The sequence below is a fragment of the Rousettus aegyptiacus genome, unplaced genomic scaffold (assembly GCF_014176215.1).
Source record: "Rousettus aegyptiacus isolate mRouAeg1 unplaced genomic scaffold, mRouAeg1.p scaffold_m13_p_2, whole genome shotgun sequence".
In the NCBI taxonomy this organism is placed as follows: Eukaryota; Metazoa; Chordata; class Mammalia; order Chiroptera; family Pteropodidae; genus Rousettus; species Rousettus aegyptiacus.
In genome coordinates, this window is record NW_023416295.1 from 48,943,485 (window position 1) to 48,967,445 (window position 23,961).

At 33.2% G+C, this 23,961-nt stretch overlaps 1 protein-coding gene across 10 annotated transcripts in view; it reads right to left on the bottom strand.

The window, feature by feature from the left end:
* Positions 1-23,961, bottom strand: part of UBR3 (ubiquitin protein ligase E3 component n-recognin 3) — a 188,360-nt gene that overhangs the window by 99,898 nt on the left and 64,501 nt on the right. For all 10 annotated transcript variants that reach the window (XM_016165386.2, XM_016165376.2, XM_016165377.2 and 7 more), the window contains exons 11-19: positions 17,887-17,973; positions 11,629-11,694; positions 11,462-11,551; positions 10,197-10,325; positions 9,513-9,565; positions 9,281-9,414; positions 8,852-8,937; positions 7,408-7,549; positions 4,905-5,001 (exon numbers count right to left, since the gene is read on the bottom strand). In XM_016165386.2, coding sequence (XP_016020872.1) covers positions 4,905-5,001; positions 7,408-7,549; positions 8,852-8,937; positions 9,281-9,414; positions 9,513-9,565; positions 10,197-10,325; positions 11,462-11,551; positions 11,629-11,694; positions 17,887-17,973 — 884 coding nt within the window. The remainder of the gene's footprint in view (positions 1-4,904; positions 5,002-7,407; positions 7,550-8,851; positions 8,938-9,280; positions 9,415-9,512; positions 9,566-10,196; positions 10,326-11,461; positions 11,552-11,628; positions 11,695-17,886; positions 17,974-23,961) is intronic.

Here is a 23,961-nt window from a genome sequence, read left to right on the forward strand (position 1 = left end):
TCATTATCACTGAACTCGCAGCCAACAGCATTATAACTCATGCCTGAACAAAGCATATGTAACAATGAATTTTCTCTGTATGGCACATCAAAGTCTTTTTGCCTTTAGAAACACTACACAGCACTTCAGTACTACATTTGGGGACAATTTTAAACAGTAAAATCTCCAACAAATAGGTCTAAAATGCAAAAACATGACACTGAAAAGACCACAAAAAGGACATTTACAGTCTAAGAGATGAAACAAGAGGGCAGAGCTTTGCTTTCACCTCAGCTAGGTGCACTCTGCATGACCACGTATTCTCGAATAACCAAAAAAGTATGACAGGTATTGATTCAGGGTTTAAAAATAAATTTTAGCAAGTAGTCAAATTTACAAAGATAGACTTTGGAAATGATGAGAATCAGTTGTATATGATAGAATCAGCATTACAAATCATTGAGAAATGGATGGATCGTTCCATAAATGGTCCTGGAGCAAAAGGTTTTCTGTAGGGAAAAGGTACATAAATCACTACTTCGCTCAATATATAAAAATCAATTTCAGGTGGATTAAAGATCTAAATATAAAAAGTAAAACTGTAGAACTAGTAAACTTTAAACAATTAATAGAAAAATCAACAAAATAATCCATACACATTTCTCAAATAAGAAACATGAAGGGTAATAGATTGTTAAAAACCCAACCTCAACTAGTAATCCAGAGCATGTACACTAAATAAGTTATACATTTAGCACTTAAAGGTAAAATGACAGAACGAACATAAATATTTAATTTTACTTTTATCCATAACTCCAATAAAACTATAATAACGGTATAGGATAAAAATCACAAGGGTAGGGAAAATCAGAAAAGAAAAAATACGAAAAGCAAATTTGTTAATTAGAAACGAAATGTGATAACTCATCTAGTAGACCTGAAAAAACAAAACACAAGAAAGCAACAGGGAAAGCTGAGAATCAACCCAAATTATACCGCAGAATCCTCAAAAGGCTTAGAAACTGGGAGCACCTGGCACCTCAAAAACCGGAAGTGGGGAAATAGGAAGCTAAAATGAGGATTGGATGTAAACTCCTTCCCCACTCCAACAGAATTCTGGCTGGAGAGGAGAATTCATTGCCTTCTGAACGATATTTGAATATGTTTCTCTAAGGAATCTCACCAGACCAAAAAAAAAAGTTCTAAAGAGACTAACATGAGGGCTTCTCAGTGAACCTGCTTGCCCAAATGACCCTCCATTAAAGCTCAGAATAGACAAGTCCCACCAAGGCATTGAGAGCTCTTTATCACAAGAATTATCAGATATTCAAAGATGGATGCTTCTAACACGGAAGCTAGAGACAAACAATAGATAGCTCAACATAGAGGAAAACAGACATTATGTAGGTGAAGGAGAAAAAATCTTTAAAATAAAAAAATATTAATATATATTATTAAGATTAATATATACCCAGAGAAATGAGTTATCTAAAATTAAGTTTGCATTTAAAAAGTTTTTATATAACACTACAGTAGCACCAAACATAATTTTCAAAGCAATCCCAATACCTTATGATAAAGTATTTCAACTATTCTATTTCATTTCGTATGTAGAAAATCAATTTTTAGTTTTTATTGTTTCTTTGTTTGCTTTAAGCACTACCCCCTAAACATGCAGCACCTAAGTTAATAAAGTGTTCCCCAAAAAAGATTATATATTTGTTCAAGGCAGCAGGTAATACATCATTTTGACTGCTCTTTTCAAAAGCATTAATGGAATAATGCAAATGAAAAGCTACATGACAGCAAAAAAAAATTTTAAGTTACTCAAACCGACACCTAATTATTGACTAGTTTTAGACAAAATGATATATATAAACTCATATATCATACTTTCAAACACGGGCCAGCAGCTATTAACCTTCAAGATGGGAGATGGGAACAAAATATCAGAAATTATTGTTTAAAAATTTTTACTTTCAGCTGAATTTAAAACAGCCATTGAATAAAAATCACATTTGTGTTTTGGAAATAGCCCTTGACAATAGTTCCAGCACTGCCCTTAACAAACATATCTCAGTGAACTTCTGTAGGCCGCAATGTCCTCATATGTAAAATAAAACATTGAATTAAAAGGATGGTTTTCCAACTGCTGTTTTGTTTTGTTTTGATTTTTGGTTTTATTTTCCTTTTAAAAGCTGACCAATTCTTTAAGGGGTATTGGGAGGAAGGGATGGCAGCAAGATGAGCCACCTCCATTTTCTTAGGCCTCCTCTTGTTGTTATCCAACCCACTCTTCCAGTGATGGCCCCTGACACAATTTTATAGAATCTAGATAAATATTGAAGGCCTTTCCCAGTAATAAGATCCTAAGATTCTAAGCATCTAAATATCACATAAAGCAAATGACCTATTTTCACTTAAACTCTCAGCACAAAAATTTAAAGAAATTTACTTTTCACTCATTTAGCAATAACTGATTGCCTACAAAGTACCTAGCACCAAGCTAGTTCTGAGTACATAATAGTTTTAATTTATCCAATCATTTTTCACTACCAGTCTTCAAAAGGCATTTCCATTGCCTTCTTACAAATAAAAAACCAGATTCGGTAAAATGAGTTTAACCCTTTTTGTACCTTTAAAATTAAAAGAAAATGAAAGTGACCAATAGCCAAGTAATGGTAATCCTACAGTTTAGAATTATTTCTTAGTTATGCTCTAATAAGAACTGAAATAGTCAATTAACAAATATACAGCAAATAAAAGATATCACATAAAGGAAGCTGATGTTCTATTTCACATACAAAATAAATTTTCAAAAAAATTAAGTTTTACATGGAGAAATACACATTTCTTCCTGGGTAAAATAATTACTTTAAGTATACAAAGTGTTATTAAATGAATATAATAGTTGATACATAAAATTTCAAAGATTAACTTACAAGAAAATGGTTTAAAGGTCTGAAGTCGGAGAGTATGTTTATTTGCCATCTGTTATTGTTTTACTGAAATACACATTTCTTTTAAAATAAAGATTTTCAAACTGCCAAGAAACATCACAGCACTTCAGAAATATTTCTAAGAAACTATAAAGATATTATACAGGAACTCAAAAGCCAAATGAGGGGATGAGAGAATTAGAAAAACAAAAACAGCAAAATAAGAAAAAGGAAAAATAAAATTAACTATGAGGATATAGTTTTCCCTAACTATGTGAAATAATTATAAGTCAAATTATGATGTAGTTCTAAACAACTAATAACACAAATAGATTTAAAAATACAAGATAACCTGCAAACAGAAAAGGTTACCTGCATGTCATCATAGGTCTAAACCGGTTTCTCAACCTTGACAGTAATGACATTTGGGACTAGATAATTCTTTGTTGTGGGGGGAGACCTAGCCTCTACTGGATGTGAGTAACAACCTGCCCAGTTTTCAGACAATGCCAAATATTCCTGGAGGATAAAAATCACTCCTGGTTGAGAACTACAAGTCCAAATAATGGAAATTAACTGCTCAGAGCTCAATTAAAGTTTGCTGTGTGCAAAATAAAAGATATAATTCTGTTTATTTTATAGAGTTCCCAGCATATAACACATTCGATAAAGTGTACTATTAAAATAAAATTTTTCCTTTAAAACTATTTATATTAAGCATTTAATGACTTTCAAGGCTTTGAAAGTTTTAGCCCAATCCCAGTCCAGATTTCTATTTATTACAAAGTAAAAAGAATAAAATTTACTATACATTTAAATTGTTATACGCAAATGAGTGGCCATTACCACTGCCCCATGAAAAAAGGCAGAACCACTTAAGACAGCAGTGTTTATGAAAGCCACATTAGGTTTTCCATGCAAATGTTTCCTTCCACCCATCTTGTCATTTTCCAAAGTGAACCACTCAAATGTATTTATCCAACAAATATATTCTGAATGCCAGCCCTGAAATAGGTACTAAAGATATAAAAGACATATACAGACAAAAATATCTTCCTCAAGAACTAAAAGTCTACAAGGAAACAGCTATAAAACCATATAAGCATTAAAAGCAATGCTAAGAAAGCAGAGAAATGAGAACCTCAGTCTCTCTCCTCAAGGGTTTTAGAGAAAGGTAAAGAAAGATGCAAATGGCTGAATTAAGTTTTGGTTTGGGCAGGGGGAAGTATGCTAAAATTTAGCTCTACAAACTTTCTTCAAATATATCTGTGAGGATCTATTAATGCAAAGTCTTGGCAAAGAGAAGTTTCAGTTATACCTAATATCTATATTTACACTTGATAGTAACCAGGACAAAATATTTTCTCAAGATTAAAGACATTTTACCATTTCAAACTTGTTTTTCAAATGTTTAACTTAAGCTTTAGAAAAGCACAAATAAAAGATGATAGCCTATGATGTTCGCAATATAATATTAAGGTCTAAAAATAGGTGAAAACAATAAATTAAAAATAGTCTACAACAATAACATATAAAATTGAATTCTTCATTAAAAAGGTATCCTTCAAAACTTTCCCAGTTGTCAAGAACACAGCAATATTACCATATTTTGTAGATATTTGTCATCTCTTATGTCAGACAATTTTATTTTCTTAACTTGTGCCACCTCTACTGGTTTAAAAGCAGAATGACACAAAACCAAGCTTTGAATTTCATTAGTCAAATAGCAATTAAGTAAGTTTGTTATTTTTTGATTTCTGTTTACTTGTGTTTTATAAAATTTATTTTTATCAAATTAACATCAGATTTTGGATCAAGATCTAGAAAATAAAAATCTTGACTAAATTTTTTTATCTTAAAATATTTTCTTCTCTAAAGACTGAGACTATACTTTACTGACAGCATATCACATTTGTGTTATAACTGGAATTTTTCAATGTAAACACAAAATATCCACTATTATACTAATCAATATAATGGACTTACAATGCTGTATATCTGTCCATTGCAGACTGCACGTCTCTACGGTAAACTGTGCGAAGAATGACCATGACGGGGTCAAACTCCTGATCCCAGACTTCAGCTAGTATTCAAAAGAAAGTAGAAACAAAACACTGACTTCTTAGGAATAAAGTCAATTTCTAATGACTAATTACATTTAAGTATATTTTAAATTTAAAATATGGGATAGTTTAATTTGATTATATGTTTGCCTTAATAAGCTTGATGTAGTAAATACTTTTTAAGTCAAAAATCGTAATTGCATCATTATGAATGTTCTCTTAAGTTCAGCAAGAACTAGTAAACAAAAAGTTTTATATGGTAATACCTCATCATAAAAATTTAGTTAATTTAGTTCATTGCTTTTTTTTTTTTTTGTAAAATGTCAACTAGAAAGTAAGAAACAATGTTAGCACTTTTGAAAGTTGTTATGGTACTAACATTTTGAAACTGATAATTGATCTCCTTACCTTCTCCATAATTAGAAATCACTATCCCATATATGGTTGTATATACAATTGGTAGTACACAAGACCATTTTAAGTACTAACTACACAAAGCTTTTTTAAAAATAATTATATAATTACATTAATACGCATTAGAAAATTCTACGTTGCAAATAAAAACTAATGATTGTGGTTAGGATAAAGCAAAATTTTTAAAAAGTGAATCCATTTAAGAAAATACAGCATACCAAGTATATAATAGTAGAGATGGTATTTAGACGCGTAAACTTCTCCCCCTATACATCTATAACTTCAACTTTCTGGCATAAGAAACTATTAACAATTATCTCTACTTTCAGGTAACATGCTATTCACTTTAAATTATCATAAGTATGACTTAAGATCCTTAAAATAAGTCTTCACAAAGACAAAGGCTTTTATTGTTTCTATTATCCTTTACTGTCTTTCACTCTTAAATCTATTAATTTTTTCCAATTAAAATGCCAATGCTTTTATAAAAATTATAAAAACAGAGCAATGGAAGAAACTGGAGTGCTTAACTAGTTGTCCAGCAGGCTCCAAACAGTGTTCCATAAGAGCTGGATTTCCACAGAGGTTTAACAAGACCCACTTTAGGAGGAAGGAGATGGCCAAACAGATGAGAAGCAATGACCACTACCCACACACACTTCAACAAGAGTAGGGTTGCTTTTATTGGTTTTGTGTAACAGATTCACTTAAGGCTTAGTTCTCCCAAATTAAAAAGGCTTATTTCAACCACTTTTTAAAGGCTTAAAAACCACTCATCTATTCTAACTCTCTCCTTTCACGAGTAAGTAAAATCCAAAGATAAACTGATTTTCTAACATCACACAACTAGCTAATACAATTCAGCACCATATTTGAATTATGACACCCAATTTCTTGACTCTAATCTCCAAATGCCCAATGCTCCATCTCAGTGTCTCAAACTTGATTGTTCGTGGCAATCATCTTATAAAGTTTGTTAAAAGAGCATATTCCCAGAATCCATCCCTAGAGATCCTAATGAGAACGGACTGTGGCTGAGGCACAGGAACTTGTTTTTTTAACAAGGATCATGAATGAGTCTGACAGAGGTAAATCTCATATCATATTTAATAAGCACTTCACTATACAAGAACACCACCACTTGGAAGTTCATCTAAATTTTAAAGACAAAATATTCTCTATAATAAAGAAATGTTGTGCTTTTCCTTTAATAGAATATATTCCAACCAAATACTCTGGACTGTTCTTGCTACTTTTGTGAACTCCCTGTAAAAAATCCCACATGATAAAGTCTATTCTGCTGTGTTTTGCCAAATACAATACATACTATTTATAACTTCAAAGTGGGCATCAATTTCTCATTTAGACAATGAGTATTAAGGGGGTCAAAAAGCATGTAACTGCTATTTCCTTCAAATTTTTAACTCAGATTACTGAAAAATGTGAGAATTAAAGAGAAAATACTGTGAATCAAGACTTCACCTACTTCTGGCTTTTGTGAAACATATCTATAAATCCTGGGGGGAAACCTCAGCAAACCAACCACGTAAGGGAAAGGCTTCCTTCTATTTACGGAGGTTCAAAATGCAAGAAAATTTTTCGACATTCTACATAGATTTTAATTTTAACTGTTTAAAATTAAAATTTTAGTGAGAATTATTCGAAATCAAATTTAGACAGCAAATACATTCAAAATGTTTTTAAGTATATATTTTGTTTTATAATGTGGTTCATTTAGTTTATTCAATTACTAAAGTGAACTAGAGTTCATATGTAAAGTTCCATTTATAATTCAGAGTCATGTAAGAAGCTTTACTGGAACACAAAAGCAAAGATTTATAAATAAATAGAAGTGGTATCACTGTATACCATAAAAGACAAACACATCTATAAGAAAGCTGAAGAAAAAAATACCAAAGCTGAGAATAAATAAAAGCCAAAACATTTTCTCTCAGTATACACTACTCATGAAAACCAATTATTTCAAAGAATGTTTATTTATATAAACATACCTTTAGGAGTATACATGCCTTGTTGCATGGAACCTCCAGGTTCAAAAACAGGAGCCTTAAAATCAGCTACAGCTGATAAAACTGATTCGAAGCTATAACTTCCCGGAATAATGCCACTTTTGGGATTTGGATTTTCTGGAATATGATGTATGTGTCAAGAAAAAAAATTAATGACCAAAAGCAAGTTTTATAATCTTACCAAGGTACTCTAGCTGAAAAAAAAAAAAAAAAGGGGGGGGGGGCAGGGTAATTGGCTGTAATATAGAAGGTTGGCCACAAGAGGGCTATATAATACAAGAGTTCAATAATTTTTTATTATTTGTGAATTTTTTTAATACTTTTAATCTAGAAGCCTACTAACAAATTATTTGCTAAAGAAGTTCCAAAGTATATTTTCCCCAAAAACAAATTAATCAACTTTCAAGAAATGAAAATAACTTTTTAAAAATTAATTTCCATTTTCAACATTTTGCAAATAATGTGCTTTCCCTTAGAAAATCAGCAAATATGCTAAAAATTAACTGAGATTTTTATAAGCAAAGATTATTTTTCCAAAAACATAAAATATCATCTTCAAAGTAAAAAAAAAAAAAAGATGCTAAGCAAATTTTTAAAAATAATGAAACCAGAAAATCACAGATTCTTTCTTATTGGTTTCCAGTTACCGAGAATGCTTTTACTGTTATAGCACTGATACATAGTACATAATTGTTGAAAGAAATCATCAAACAATATCAAATTGATGCTGCCTACTAAAATCTTCAAGGTTATCAAACCTTGAAGGCATTCCAACAAGAGTTATTTCACAAAATTTTAGGAAATTATTGCAAACATATTCACAATACACAAATTGAATTTAGTCAAAAGTTTATGGATAAGTTTTTATCACAAAGTTGCATAATGATCTTTGTCTAAAATTTTATTAACAAAAAATAAGGCGTCCGATAATAAACTATATTATCAGCCCTATTCAATGAACCACAAGTTTTTAAAGTTTGTAGACAATAGTCTCTGCCCTTAAAAAACCTCTCAGTTTAAGACTGAATTCTAAGAAAAAATCCTCAAAATGTTTAAAATCCTGGTAATAATTTTAAGGTATACCTCTACATTTTAACCATGAATTGCAGCCAGGCTATACAGATAAAGTAGACCCAGCTGCCTTTTACAAGGCATTCAGCTTCCTTTCACTAATGTTGTCCTAGAAGGTCATATCTTGGAGTGCCCAGAGCCTAAACCAGGAGGTCCCTGAGAGATACAATTAGAGGAAAAAACATCTGCCACTAGCCCTGAACACAGTTAAACAAAAACAAAGTTCTTTTTCTATACTACTTTCAACCTCAAAAAAAATTTTTTTAATCAAAAAAGTTATATATTTTTAATATGTAACAACTACTTATTATTATTTAGATCCTACTAAAATAAAATTAAAGTTTTAAAAGGATATGAGGTCCAGCAAAGAACTATGTGTCCTGTCATTCATACACAACTGGGCTACCATCTCTGCCCTGAGAATCTCATCATCAGACATTCCTAAAACAATTAAAAACAGAATTAAATTATAAAGAAACAATTTACCATACATTAAGCTGTTTTACCAAAAATGAAATATATCAAAAATTAAAGAGCAAAGAATGCAATACCCTAAATATAACTGCAGTTTAACTACTCTGCAGTTTGCAGTTTCCTCAAATCAATGGTTTTTTAAAAGATATTCTGAAAGGAGTATCAATTGTATGGCATATCAAGAGCTTGAAACTCTGTTCGAATATATCCACATCATTTCCTTTTTTCCATAAGCCAGTTACTAACTTGGAGAGGGGAGGAAAGGGAAAAGAATAGTTACTACCTAAGCATTAGTATTAGTGCTTTTTACCTAAATGTAAACGAAGACTCAAAAGAATCACAAGAAATGTAAGAGCGCCTTCTAACATCGATCTCTCATGCTCTGCATCAAGTACTGTGTTTTGATGTTGTGAAGCCATTGTTAACAAATCCACTACTTTAAATCTGTAAGAAACATTTGAGAGAGATATTTTTAAGTTAAAACAAAATTAACTTAAATTCCAAATACTTCCTAATACCTGTCTTAATAAAATTATGCTTACCTTTCAAAGACAGATGAAATAAAATAGTCTGGGTCAAGTCTAGAAGCACAAACCTTTAAAAGACAAAAAAAAAAAAAAACCCCACAAATTTAATTGCTCAATATTCAGTTTTACTTCTTATATTAATCTTTTCCTTCTGTATCTTATGTTTTGTTATCTTAAGGGGACTTACACACCCAGGGAGAGATTACTCCCCTCTCAGGGCTAGCTAATTCCTAAAGACAGTAAACAATTTAACTTGGGAGCAAGCCTCTTACATGCAAATAAATCACTCCTTCATCTATCTTTCACACCCCAAGCCAATATTCCCTCCACCCCACACAAGGCCAGGTACCAGATAGCTGGGGACAGCCTCTATGCCCACAAACCTCATCATAATTATTCAAATTAGCCCATCCTAAAGTGTTTCCCTTGCCCTGTCTTGCCTTCCCTGTGGAAACCCCAATAAAGGTTCTGCTTTATTTCCCCCTCACTCCTGCTTCTACATCCTGACCAAAATTGAATGCTTCCTCAGTGGTCCTGCATGATGTGACATGCCCTTTTCTCTTGGGGAATGTAAGTAATAAATCTTTCTTTGAACAGCAATAACCTATGTCATCATTTATCACATCTATAAATTAAAATCCTATGGGTACAAATGAAACATCCCTAAAGTACAACATCTGCATTATCAAATTGGCTTACCTGTAATAGGTAAATGTCAGGATCAATCATGGAATTACAGAAATGAGACTGAACATAAGTCATGGCTTGTCCTTTGATTTGCAGACCATTTCTTACCCACATATTGCTGTGGATTTCAGCAAGACTTGCCTAGTAAAATAAAAATTACATAAATTGTACAAAGAAGTCATCTAAATTCAATCTTTATAAAATCATGTTATATTAAACAATCATTTCAAAATATTTTATAACTTAACCCCAGTATGAACCCGACATTCTGTCCAATGTTAGTTTTGATTCGATTTCAATTTAAATGTCAATTCAAATATATACTTTAAACATTTTAAGTGCTTTATATAGTCCCTTCTTTTGGAATTTATACATGAGTTAGTTTTCCATGACTCCTAGATACATTTGTAGCAATTTTCACTGAAATCTTTCACGACGAATCAGTAGCACTTATATTTACTCTCCCCAAACATACATAATGCTTAAAGAAACACAAAAATAAGCACAAAACAAAGCTAAGTGTTCAAAGTCAATGAATATAATCTGTATATTTAATTCGCCCTAACTCAGCCTTCAATCCAAACTAGTCACTTTGCAAATAACTGGCAGGTGAGAGAAGGTCAGATCAGAATAAATTTTCTTACTATGTTAATATTTCATTCTTCATGTATTCATGTCTTGTAGTAACTAAAAAAATAGTTATAACTTCATCTGCTACTTGTTCCTAACCCCCAAAATTAAAGTTTAATAATGATTAACAAATCTAAAATTGCCAGAAAAACAAAATGAAGTGCAAGTCCCTCTAATATACATAAAAGGTTGGCCCACAAAACTATAGTGCTAGAATTGAAAGAAACTGCAGGGCTTATGCGGGCTAATTGTCTTAACTCTCATTTTACGGATGCTGAAACTAAGAATCAAGTAGGTGAATTACCTACTCCCAAACAACATGTATAACATGAAACAGTGGTGGCACCAAGGCTATACTTTATTGGGTCTCCTAACTCCTAAAACAGCGCTGTAAAACTCCTCTGTAAATTAATATAGTGAAAAGAATTCCTGGGGAAATTATAACTAAATGTAAATCTCATAAAAGCAAAAACACCTAAATATAATCTGGCAAAAATACCAAAATTATTTTTGTTATTTTAACTACCAAATTTTTTTTCAAATATTTTGGCTGTAAAAGCAATGATAAAGGCATAAAAATAAAATAAAGAAAGACTTACTTAACCAAAGAATTCAATTCAAAACACTTTAAAAGCCTGAATACATACTTGAATTTGGAGTGGGTGAATCATTAGTTTCATTAACATTTCCTGATCTGGTAAAACAGAATCCAAATCTAGTTCTTGACATTTCACAGCCTAAAAATTATGACAAAGAAAGTTACTAATTTAATATTTATTTTTGAATTTTTTTAGATGTTTAATGACAGTCTTACCTTACTCAAAAACATAGCATAGTAACGATGTAGTGGCAGATGAAAAGTGACTTGGTTTGGTGCTGGCTGGAAGAAACAAACAAAATCCGCAAGTCAAATAATATTTTACAGAAGTTCAAAGAAGTTTTTAAAAATGCTAAAACCATACTTTCACCTTGATTTATTACAATACTTTTTAATCAAAACTTAACATTTTAGAAGATACAGCTTTTAAAAAACACTGTAGATAAAATTATTTCATCTTAGACACCTAACTGCAAGTTACTTAAAGGCAGAAATTGTATACCACTCAACTTTGACTCCTTTGAAGCATATAGCACAGAACAAGGGATAGGAGAGATTTCCCTTTACAGAAGGCCATTTGGGAATCTTCAAATGTGTGCATACCAAACATGATGATAGTAATAAGAACAATAATTGTAACCAACAGTAATTGAGCACTTACTGTGTGCCAGTGCCCATGCTAAGCACTTTATTCATAATATCTTATTTAATCTTCACAAGAAGCCTATGGAGCAGGAACTATTAATATTCCCATTTTATAAATAGAGAAATTGAAGCTTAGAAACTTAAGTAACTTCCTGAAGTTAACAAGTAGTGAACTGAGGAGGTAGTCTGGACTTCAATGTTATATTTAGAGTGGTAAGAGGCTTTTGCCACAGCCCTAAACTGAGCGTAGGTGAATGGCTTGCCTAGGTTCCTTCATAAACTGAGTGGGATGCTCCCTATATCAGTGCCGAACACACAGTCTCCAAAAGAAAGTTTACTTCAGTATATGTGAAGGACATCTGGCATCCTTGTGAATATTATAAAATTTGCATTTTAAATCTGTTAATCCCATGGGTCACACTATCACTGTAGGGCAAAAGTACACAACAGTCGTCCCTCTTAAACAAACAATAAAAAAATTTAATTTAAAAGGTATTATTTATTTTTAATGCTTTTATAAATTTTTAGTAGTTTTTTCATGTAAAATAATTTTATCCAGAACATTCAGATGATTATGCTAATGTAACATCAGTATAAAAAGTTGCAATATGTCACCATCCCTGAGTTTTTTCTAAAACCAATATGAGAATAACATCTTCCTCAATATATGAATAAATGGCTACAGAAAATTATTCTAATAAATAAGAATTTGTCTTTCATAAAAAGGAAGAAATTTCTGACACACGCTACAACATTAATGAATCTTGAGGACATTATGCTAAGTGAAATAAGCCAGTCACAAAAAGATAAATACTGTATGATTCCACTTATATGAGGTATTCGGTAAAATTAGAGAGACAAAATATATAATGGTGGTTGTAGGGGTGGGGGGGGGGGTGGTAAGAGAAAATGAGGAGTTTAATGGATATAGAGTTTTAGTTTTGCAAAATAGAAAATTCTAGATATGGGTTGCATAACAATGTGAATATACGTAACACTGAATTAGATACTTTAAAATGGTTAAGATGGTAAATTTTGTTATATATATTTTACAATTAAAAATAAGTTTGCCCTTTATTACCATTAGTATTTTAGTAACATATTCTACTCTAACTAGCTAAGTCAGAATCTCCCTCAATTTCCCTTCCTCCAATTCCATTCTCAGTTTTTTATTCTTCTCATTCTAGGTGACTTTATCCAGATTCATAGCTTCAATGCCAACTCTACTGAGATGAGCCCCAAACCTCAGCAGAATTCTCACTCAGTTAAACTCCAAACCTTACATTCAAGTGTCTACTGAACATCAACACTTAATATCCCATGAGGACTATCAATCAGTTGTGTCCAAACCAAACTCAGCATCTTTGCCCTAAAACTCAATCCTCCTGAATCTATCTTCTCCAAATTCCCAATAATTCAAATTTGAAAGGCAGACTCCTTACTTCTTACAAGCCTCCTACATCTGATGAGTTACCCAAGTGTGTTAATTTGATTTTTTAAGTATTTCTTAAATCTACTTTCTTCTCTTTCCAGACTACCTCTAAACAACCTTAGCTCAGACCCTCAACATTTAGTGTCTAATTTCAGTGGTAGCCCTTGTTTCTATTCTCACCATCTATAAGACATCTTTTGTAGGATTTGCTTAACTCACAACCCTCTCCATCTCTTCAGAGCATCCGTCCCTACCCCCTCTTCCAACACACACACACAAACTAGAACCTAATAGTCAAGTTTATCTGACTGGAATAAGGGCAGGGGACACCTAACCCAAACTGGGAAATGAAGGTCTCTACCTCCTGAAAATTTGAACTGGGATTCCGAGACATTTCCAAAGAGGTTTTAGAGTATGCCTGAAACTGTGACATTAGGCAAGTACTATTGGAAAGTACTATTTCATGCCATAAAGAAATACAGAAAGCCAATCTACAGAGAGGGAAGAAAAAATGAGGCAGATGGGGCAAAGCAAAGGTGAGAGTCAGTTCCTGTTCAGCTTTCCGCTCAGTCACTGAGCTGCCCAAGATCCTTGAAATATCTCTCCCTACTCATAATAAATTACCCTCTTTTAAATTAAGGTGCCTCAAAAATGCTTTTTCTTTGCATTCAAAAACATCTTAATTAACACATTTCTCAATATAAACCTCCATATGCTACTTTGGTGAAGTAGTCTCACTGAAACATCAATTTCTCTGTACTTCCTCCATTCACAATCTTTTAATGGTTCCCTAAAGTTTCTAACCTTCTGATAACCTTCCACCTCTTCAGAAGACAGGAACTTACCTCTCTGACTTGATCTCCTATCATATAAACTCATGCACCACAGTTAGTATTCCTAACCCACCAAGCTTCTATATCTTTGTATATGTTATTCCCTCTGCCTCAAATGCTATACATTCCTCACCCACTAGATTAATATACCTTTAAGACTTTGCTCTAATGATATTTCTACTAGGAAGCTTTTCCTGAGTCCCTCAGGCTAACTCAGATGCTCTACTCTATGCTCCCCCATAGCACCTGGTTACAACTTTACAGAAGCACTGAAATCAAATTAATTATTTACTTGTATTAGATTTCTTTAAATTAGAAATTATTTCATCACAGTAGCCCCAATGTTTATAACATAGTAAACATTCAATAAATATTTGCTGAATGAATGCATGTTCTACTACCCCCTTTTCAGAGGATTCTAGTCAAACTACCTTGCTACATACTCACAACGTTTGCCCTACATAATATTCATGTATTTGAGGATTCTTAAATGGCCTACCTTAAAGGAAAATTTATTTCATCTCTTTATTCTATTTGACTGTTGGATTTGGCTTAATTCAGTTCGAAAATATTATTTGCTTAATCTGTGCAGGATTTCCATAATAACTTCTGACATCCACCCACAAGGATGAAGAACAAATATTTATCACACATATAATTTATGCCTCTTAGTCGATCCTCATTGGCTAATATTATCATCCTCAATAAAGAGATAAGATGGGCTAAGTAATGCTTAAAATATATATATATATTTTTATATATAATATGTCAAAGCATTTTAAGAAAGCTTTTAAACTCCATGAAAACAATGTATTTATTACTTATATTCTCTATATTTATTTACTCTTAAAAATATATATAAATTCTTTACAACATTCAAAAAATTTTTTTGCGTGAAAAACAAACGTACTATTTTAGTTCAGCCACTCTGAATACCATACATGATTCTAATGTCTTTAAGTCCACCCTTGAGATGAACCGTGGGTTAATTTCATGTCAAACACTACATAACCCTCTGTGTGTAATGTAATGCTTCCATACATCAATTCTCCTGTTGTCTTAATGAGGCTACCATTTCAATAATAATTCCTGAAGTTTCAAATGCCAGTGAGAACTGGATTGAATTAAGTTCCAGCTGAGCTCCCTCTGAGGGACTGATCCTAGATGGGATGAAGGAGTAAAAGCAACTTGAAAGTAAGATGGAGCACTGGAGGCCGGAAAGTGTTTTCTCTGAGGTGACTCATTACCATTTGTATAAACAAAGTTTAAACTTAAAGACCAACATTTAGAGAAGATAAGAATCACTGTGATTTGACGAAGGCAGAATCAGAATCCAAATGGACAAAATCCAGACTGAAGGCTAAATGCAGACTCGAATGTTGGAGGAGAGGTAATCAGGGATGGAAGATAAATTAGTCTGCGGCAGGAAGGATTAAAGATAGCAGGGGGCTCTTCCCTTCTGAACAATTCCATCCTAAGTGACCTAAGTGACTGAGGGGTGGGGTGGGGGGCAAGGTTAACAGAGGAAATACGGCAAAATAGGCAATTACAGGTGAGGAACCCAAAGAGGTATGTCAGAGCCAAGGGTGAGATGGGCAACTGGGGGGTAGGGGAAGGGAGATGTCAGATATGGGGTGAAAGTGGTGGTATGAAATATCAGGTGTATTTTGGGTGAAATACACAAAAGGAAGATGTCCAATTTAACAAAGGGTATGGTGTGGCATAGGCAGTCAGATCTAAGCAGAGCCCAAAGAGCATCCGCCCAGCAGGGCAACCTAATATAATATGTTGGAGACAATCAAGGTGAGGAGGGCATCCATATAGGGACTGACCTGGGATGAGAAGTCGGAGCCTGACAAAGGTAAAGGAGACAATGACATAAGGAGCCATCCTAGAACAGGGAATCAAAATACAAGCTAGGTAAGGAGATTATCCATGTGTGCAAAAGGCCAAATGGTCATCAGACCCAAAGCAGGATGAAGAGGGCATTCAAAAAGAGAAAAAGAGAAGTGTGGGAATTCAAAGTACATATAGGGTGACTAGGGCTTCTTCACAGAAGAGTAATCCAAGATGGGAGAGCCTTAGCAAGATAAGGAGGGTGACCACATGAGGTTGAGGGGGCACTAAATGCAGGGAGGAGAGAGAATCCATGTAGGGGGAAAGGAGGCAACTGAGATGAGAAATTGGTTATTAATAAGAGGATTAGTGAAATAAAGGTATTAAAAATTAATGAATTAATTGAAAATTAGATGAATGGATTGATAGATATATTTACATAATTTCAAAGTACATCCTCGCAAAATTCTTAACTACGATGAAGAAAAGAGTAACTTTATAGTGAAGATGTCTGGCTTGCACAGCCCTAACCAAATGATTAAAGGAAACATCATAAGTAATAGGACAAACAAAAATCATAAACCACAGTGTGCAATGAAAAGACCACAATATTCCTTCTACAATATTCCTCCAAAAGATGCATAATCTAATCTAACCATGAAACAGATCCAAATTGAAGGATGTTCCAAAAAATAACTGAATTATACTCTTCAAAATGTCACTGTCCTGAAAGGTAAAAAGAAATGAGAAACTATTCCAAAAGGAGACTAGAGACATGATAACTAAATATGAAACATGTGATTCTGAGTAAGATCCTTTTACTGTAAATAACATCATTGGACAATGGATAAACCATGAAGAGTTCTAAGGATTAGATAGTAATAACATATAAATGTTAATTTCCTAATTTTTATAGGTTCCTAATTTGTATCTGGTTTAAAAGAGAATGTCCTTGTTTACAGGAAATACACACTAACGTATCTAAGGTAATGGTCATCAAGTCAACAACTTAACTTTCAAATGGTTCAAGAAAACAAACTTTTTTTACTCTACTTCCAACTTTTTGATAAGTTTGTGATTGTAACAAAGTATTTAGAAAAGAATAGAAAAGAAATAAAAGATCACCCAACCACCACTAAAAAAAAGAGAGCAGGGGTTCTATCTCTCTAGGGTTCAGAAATCAGATGGGGGGTTGAAGTACTCTGAAACATGGTCTTCCTTCTACATATGGAATATTCTGACACTACTTTATAAGACGAATAGAAAGGGCTTCTAACAGTAAACTTGACTGACAAATTAGAAGCCCTTATTTAATCATACAGAGGATGTTTCTGTGCCAACTTGTCTCAGTTCACTAACAATAATCATTCTTGTTAAAACCCATAGAAGAACGGTGACCAATTGATACCCTCTCCTATCCTATTATTTGCACTGTCACTTTTACCTCTTCAAATGAAACTAATTTACTCCTTACAAATACTAAGACATATACATTTTTTTAAAAATTATATCCTTCTCTAGGAAATAAGCAAACATGATTAATGCACTGTGGAACCTCCTAAATGTCATAGAACTGGTCTCCCACATCTCCTTTCTTAAAGCCTAATGATATTATATTCATTCTGACTTCTTTCCCTTATCCCATGAAAAGGTATTCATTATTTTCAACATTAAATGAGATCTAACACTTTTCTTAAATGTTTTTACATATATCCAAAACATACATACCTCATCTACGAAGTTAATAGCATCAAACCAATCTTGGAGAGCTTCAATGCAGTATCTAACAACATTTCGAGTATATTCTTGAGTTTCCTGAAATAATAAGTTATATAAATTTTCAATATGTACATATATTTTTTTCAACTTTTAGTTACATGCAATTTATAAAAATAAGTCATATGCATTATATATATAATGGTCATTTTTTTTTTCAAAATAACATTTGCCATTTTAAGAAATCATCCCTTCACAAACTAATAGTAATGACAAGCAACAATTAGGAAAATTAAAGAATACAATCTACTACCTTTCATATAATATAACCCTTTAAATGAATCAAAGCTGAAACAGATTTATGTGATATAAACCAGGTTCCATTTCAAAAGGTTCCAAAAATATTACAAATGCCCTAAGGTTATTGTTTGATAGGTACAGAACATCTTTTGAGACAATTAAAAAGTCCTAGAAATGGATAGTGATAATAGCTGCACAACATTGTGAATGTACTTAATGTCACTGAACTGGACACCTAAAATGGTTGAAGAGGTAAATCTTATGTTTATTTTACTACAATAAAAAAAAATAAAAAAGATAGAACATATGAGTATGCTAAGCAGCCTTTAAATACTTTGTTCACAACAAAATTTAGAAGAAAAAAGGATAAGTATGTGCCACTTAAAATAAGAATTTGTGATAGAGAATTATATTGTTTTCTAGAGAAATGAATCCAATGAAATAGGCAAGTATTAAGTTAAATGGGAAAATTATGGTAACCTCTCTTCAAAAAAATGGGCAAAGGATTTGAATAGACATCACTCCAAATAAGATCTACAAAAGTAGATAAGCACATGAAAAGATATTCAACACCATCGGTCATTACAAAAATACAAATCAAAGCCACAATAAGATACCACTCCACACTAGGATGGCTATAATTTTTAAAATATAAAATAAAAAGTGTTGGAAAGGATGTGGAGAAACTGAAAGTCTTATATATTGCTGGTGAGAATGTAAGATGGTATAGCCACTTTTAAGTTAAACATATTTAACCAAGCAATTCTATTTTCATATGCTCACAAGAATTAAAAACATATATTCACACAAAAACTTGTATACAAATGTTCATAGAAACATTTATTTTAGCCAAAAAATAAAATCAACCCATGAGTGGACAAGCAAAATGTGGTATATTTATGCAATGGAATACTATTCAGCCATAAAAAGGAATGAAGTACTAATTGATATATGCTGCAATACAGCTGAACTATGAAAACATTATGCTAAGTGAAAAATGCCAGACACAAAAGGCCAAATATTGTATGACTACATTTATATGAAATGTCTAGATTAGGTAAATTCACACAAACAGAAGGGAGATCAATGGTTTCCAGAAGATGAGAAAATGTTGTAACTGGAAGGTAAGAGGTTTCGTTGGGGAGTAATGAAAATGTTGTGGAATTAGTGGTAATAGTTGCACAATTTTGTGAGTACACTATTAACTACTGAATTGTATACTTTAAAATGGTTAAAACAGTAACTTTTACGTTATGTGAATTTTACCGCAATAAAAAAAATGTTTTTAAAAAACATGTGGGGGCCTCAATGTATAATAAAAGTACAAGCAGCATCAAAGTCAAATAGGTTAACCTCATCAGCTACATATGTAAATTCTGGGCCTTTAAAATAACGCTAGAAGTCTTATATTCATTGTTGACTTCTCCTTCATCTTGCTCAGTCTTCACTCCCTATTAATTTTTCCTTTATATTATCACGCAGGCTTACTTCTATTTCCACCTATTTCTGCTACCAACCAGACCAAATATCATCTGCCTTGTTTCCTTGCCAACAGTCACTCTGTTTTAATCTATGCCACGTTTAATCTACGCCCTCTTTAATCCCCTCCCCTCACTTCTACCCCTGATCTATGGATATTGCCATTTTCCCTTAAGAGATGGATCTCTGAAGCCGGGGCATCTCCTCCCACATGCTTACCTCACCAGGCCCCCGCCCCGAGCCAGGCCGCAGGGCAGGGGGAAGGTTGTCGGAGCAGTGTTGGGTCCTGGCGCACCCAGGGTATGGTCTGTGGCTCCACCCTGGGGCGGGAACCCAGGACCTTCTGCATGTAAAGCAGACGGGTTAATGACTACACTATGGGGCCATCCCCCAAGATTTGTTTTTATAAAAATATTAGTTTACACATTCTGTGCCCTATCTCATTGAAAAAATTTAATGGCACGTATAAGTTTCCATAAATATGTGTGATAACCAAACTAGAGTGGCAGATAATTGATGGATTAAAAAAACTTTTAAAAACAAATGTTGGGGGAAAAAAGGAAAAAGTGTTCTCCCATTTTATCAAAGGTTTGGGCAAAAGGGTATCACTAAACCTACTGGCACAAGTGCAAAATGACTCAACCCTTCTGGAGAACAATATGAAAAGCAAGTATCAAGAGTCTTTAAAAAGGTGGCCTATTAATTCCATTCCTAAATACAGCATACTTTATAATCTGTTTAAATCATCTCTCTCCTATCTCCCCACCATTAACATACCATCCAAAAATATCCAGTACACATTCTACTTGTTAGTTTTATGATCTTGAGCAAATTATTTAAATTTTATGAGTCTCAGCTTACTCCTATGTAAAAATGGGAATTACTACTACCTACCTGTTAGTACTGTTATGAAGAAGCAAATTAAATAATGTATATAAAATGCTCTGGCATAGTCTAGCACTATATCTGACAAGTGTCCCAGTAAGTAGTGGCCAAACTTGTGTCAAGTCTGCAGTAACCCAAAACTGCCACTAGATGGAGACTTAATAGCTTGCTTGTTTTGTTCAGAAAGCAAAAATTAAGATTCTAGAAATGTGCCATCCCTTTATCCATTCTATCTGTTATTAACCTAGTGTTACTTAACTAGCTCTTAACATTTTCAGGAACCAAACAGCATTCAGGGCAAAAAGTAAGTGAAGTTTTCTTAGTTTCATATTTTATAATTAGAAAATATAAACCCAAAAAAGCTTTCTTTTTACTTTAAAAAATAGTATTTCTTCTAGTTTACATTTCTAAAACCTGACAACACTGCTGCTAAAGACATTCTTAAGAGACAATTATCCAAAATGGTAAAGAGCATTGATTCTGAAATCAAATGAGTTTGTTTTCAAACTCAGGTTTCACCCGTAGCTGTGTGAACTTGGGCAAGTTATTTAACCTCTGAAAGAAAGGGATGATACTATTTACTTCATAAGAGATTCAATAAAAATATAAAGAATATAGTGTAAAGAACAACGTCTGGCATAGTGTAGGTGCTTGTCAAGAGAACATCTTATCTAGGAACTAAATACTCTTTTAACTGAGAAACTACTGTCAGATCTACACCAGGACAATATGAGCTTTCTCTCTCCCTGTTCTATCACTTCTCAGGTTAAGGGAACCACAAAAAACATTGCAATCCTGGCCTTCAAAGCTGAAAAATAAACTACTGTCTGGAAACAATGATTTCTCATTATCACATAACCCCCAGCTTCATAATCCAAATTCGTCCTCGACAGTTGTCAGAATAATCCTCCTAAAATACTGTCTGTTCGTACCAATATCATATCAACCTTCCTCCTGAATCACTGTCTTCTGTTGGCTTATATGATACTGAATCCTTCTGGTTTTCTCCTCTCCTTCCACATCCAAATGTTAGTTTTTCCTCCGGGTCCACTGCTCTTCTCTTCCTACTTGGTCTTATCTCATCGTGTGGCAATAAATATTATCTATATTCCTAAGGGCCTAAAATTTATAACTTTGGGCCAGCCTTCTCTTTTGAGCTTGAGATACATATAGCCATATATTCCAACTCATATATTCCAGCTGCTTATTCACAATTTCCACTTGGATTTTTCATAGACATCACACACTTAACATACCTAAAACTAACTCTGATCTCTCTAAACCTGCTTTACTATCAACCTTTTCTACCTCTGTAAATATTATTTCCATACAGTTACGCAAAAGTCTTTTCCTCTAACTCATCAATAACACAATCCATCACTAAGTCTATTGATTGTACCTCCAAAATACATCTTCGCTATCCAAAATATATCTTGAATTCACCTTGAATTTCAAACCTGAATTTCCCATCTAGACTATTATCACAGCATCTTAATTGGTCCACTTGCTTCTAGTCTTATTGCTCCCCACACTACCTTCGATCAGTCTTCCCAGCAATCAGAATGATCTTTTAAATGTAAATCAAATGACACAAACTCCTGTTTAAAAATCTTCACTGGCTTCTCTTTAAAATTAAATCCAAGATTCTTTAACATGATCTATAAGGACCTGCTTTAATAGGCTGATTCCTGCCTATCTCTCCAATTCAATGTTCCACTCATGACTCCAGTCACAAATTCCTTAAAAGGATCAATCACTTTCCTGTTGGAGTTAGGCTATTCCATTCTACCTCCCTGACTATCCCCACTAACCCCAATTTTATTCATAGTTGGCTGCTTCATAGTTTCTTCAGAAAAACCTTTTCTGAACTTCAATCTAATTAAGTTCCATACACATTACTTTCACAACCTGTTACTATCTTATAGAGCACTTGGAAAAAGCTTACAAAATCTATGTATTTACTTAATGTCTATCTCACCTATTAGGCTGCTCCGTAACAGCAAGAACCACACCTATTTGGTTCAATACCCAAAATGCAAGTATTTAATTAGTATCTACCATAGAATAGCATTCAATAAATATTTCCTGAATGAATGAACAAACGAACCTCATGTGACAGTTTTTTTGATAAATACTGCAGTGGAAATCAAACAAGGTACTATGAAAACACTGGACTGGAACCATAAATCTGACTTACAGAACTTAAATGAGCAGATTACACATCAGCTAAGTCTTCGGAATAGAATTTTCGAAAAGCTAACACTAGTGGTTCTTCACAATAGTCAGAATCACTGCAGCAGTCCTATTGCACATCAAATAAATCAAAATCTCTGACAGCAGGGCGTAGGCACATGTATTTTTAAAGTTTCCCAGATGATTCTCATGCAAAAGCAGCACTGGACTAAGTAGAGAGAATGAGAGAAGATATGCCAAAAAAGGACTAGCTTGAAGAAAAGCATAGAAATCAAGAAAGCATACTGCATATTGAAGAATGGTAATCAATCCAATAAAGGCACAGAGGTAGAGGGGGTATAGGAAGATGAATTATGAGAGATAAATTGAGTATAAATTGTGGAGAATCTTAAATGTGTCTACAGGAAACACAGGCCTTATCCTGTAGAAAGATAAGAAGCTGAATGATTTTTAAGCAAAGAGATATACACAGAATTTAGAAAAGTAACTTAAGTGTTGGGCCAGATTACAGTAGGAAGAGTCTAGAGGTAGGAAAACCAGTTAAGAAATTACCTTAAAACCCCAGATTTTAGAAATATGAATAAATTAAGACAGAAGAAAAGAGTGGTAGGGAGACATTACTGGAATGAGAGAATTTATAGCATCTGATTATAGGTTGAACACAACAGGTACAGCAGGGAGAAGGTTCGTGTGATAGATAATTGCATCATTTAGGATGCCATTAAATGAACATAAAGGATACAATATGAATGGATGATTTTTTAGTTAGGAACCTGAGAAAATTCATTTACCTATAAGGAGACCTACATAACCAGAATTGTTAGAAATCTGAACATGGGTAGACTCTAACAAACTGGGAGTCATCTGCATTTAGAGAATAGCTGAAGTCATGAGAAGAAATCTAAATCTGCTTAAAGGAACACATACATTTAAAGAGTATATGGAAAAGAGCCTCACAATAACTCTGTGAAAAAGGCCAAAAGGCTCTGCTGTCCCATTTCCATTTTGTTTCATTTTACCATAAAAATAAAGAAAAAGACTGAAACTAAGAAATTCAAATACTCAAATACTTTTAAATGAGTTAATCCAGTAACCTAAGTAAAGAAAGGCAGAGCCCAGACCAGAATCCAGATTTCAGAATATTTCCACTATAAAATTTTGTCCAGCATGCTTATTTGGTACAGGCTAGCAAGCTGGACTTCATGGGAATCATATAGCAAAATCTTAGTC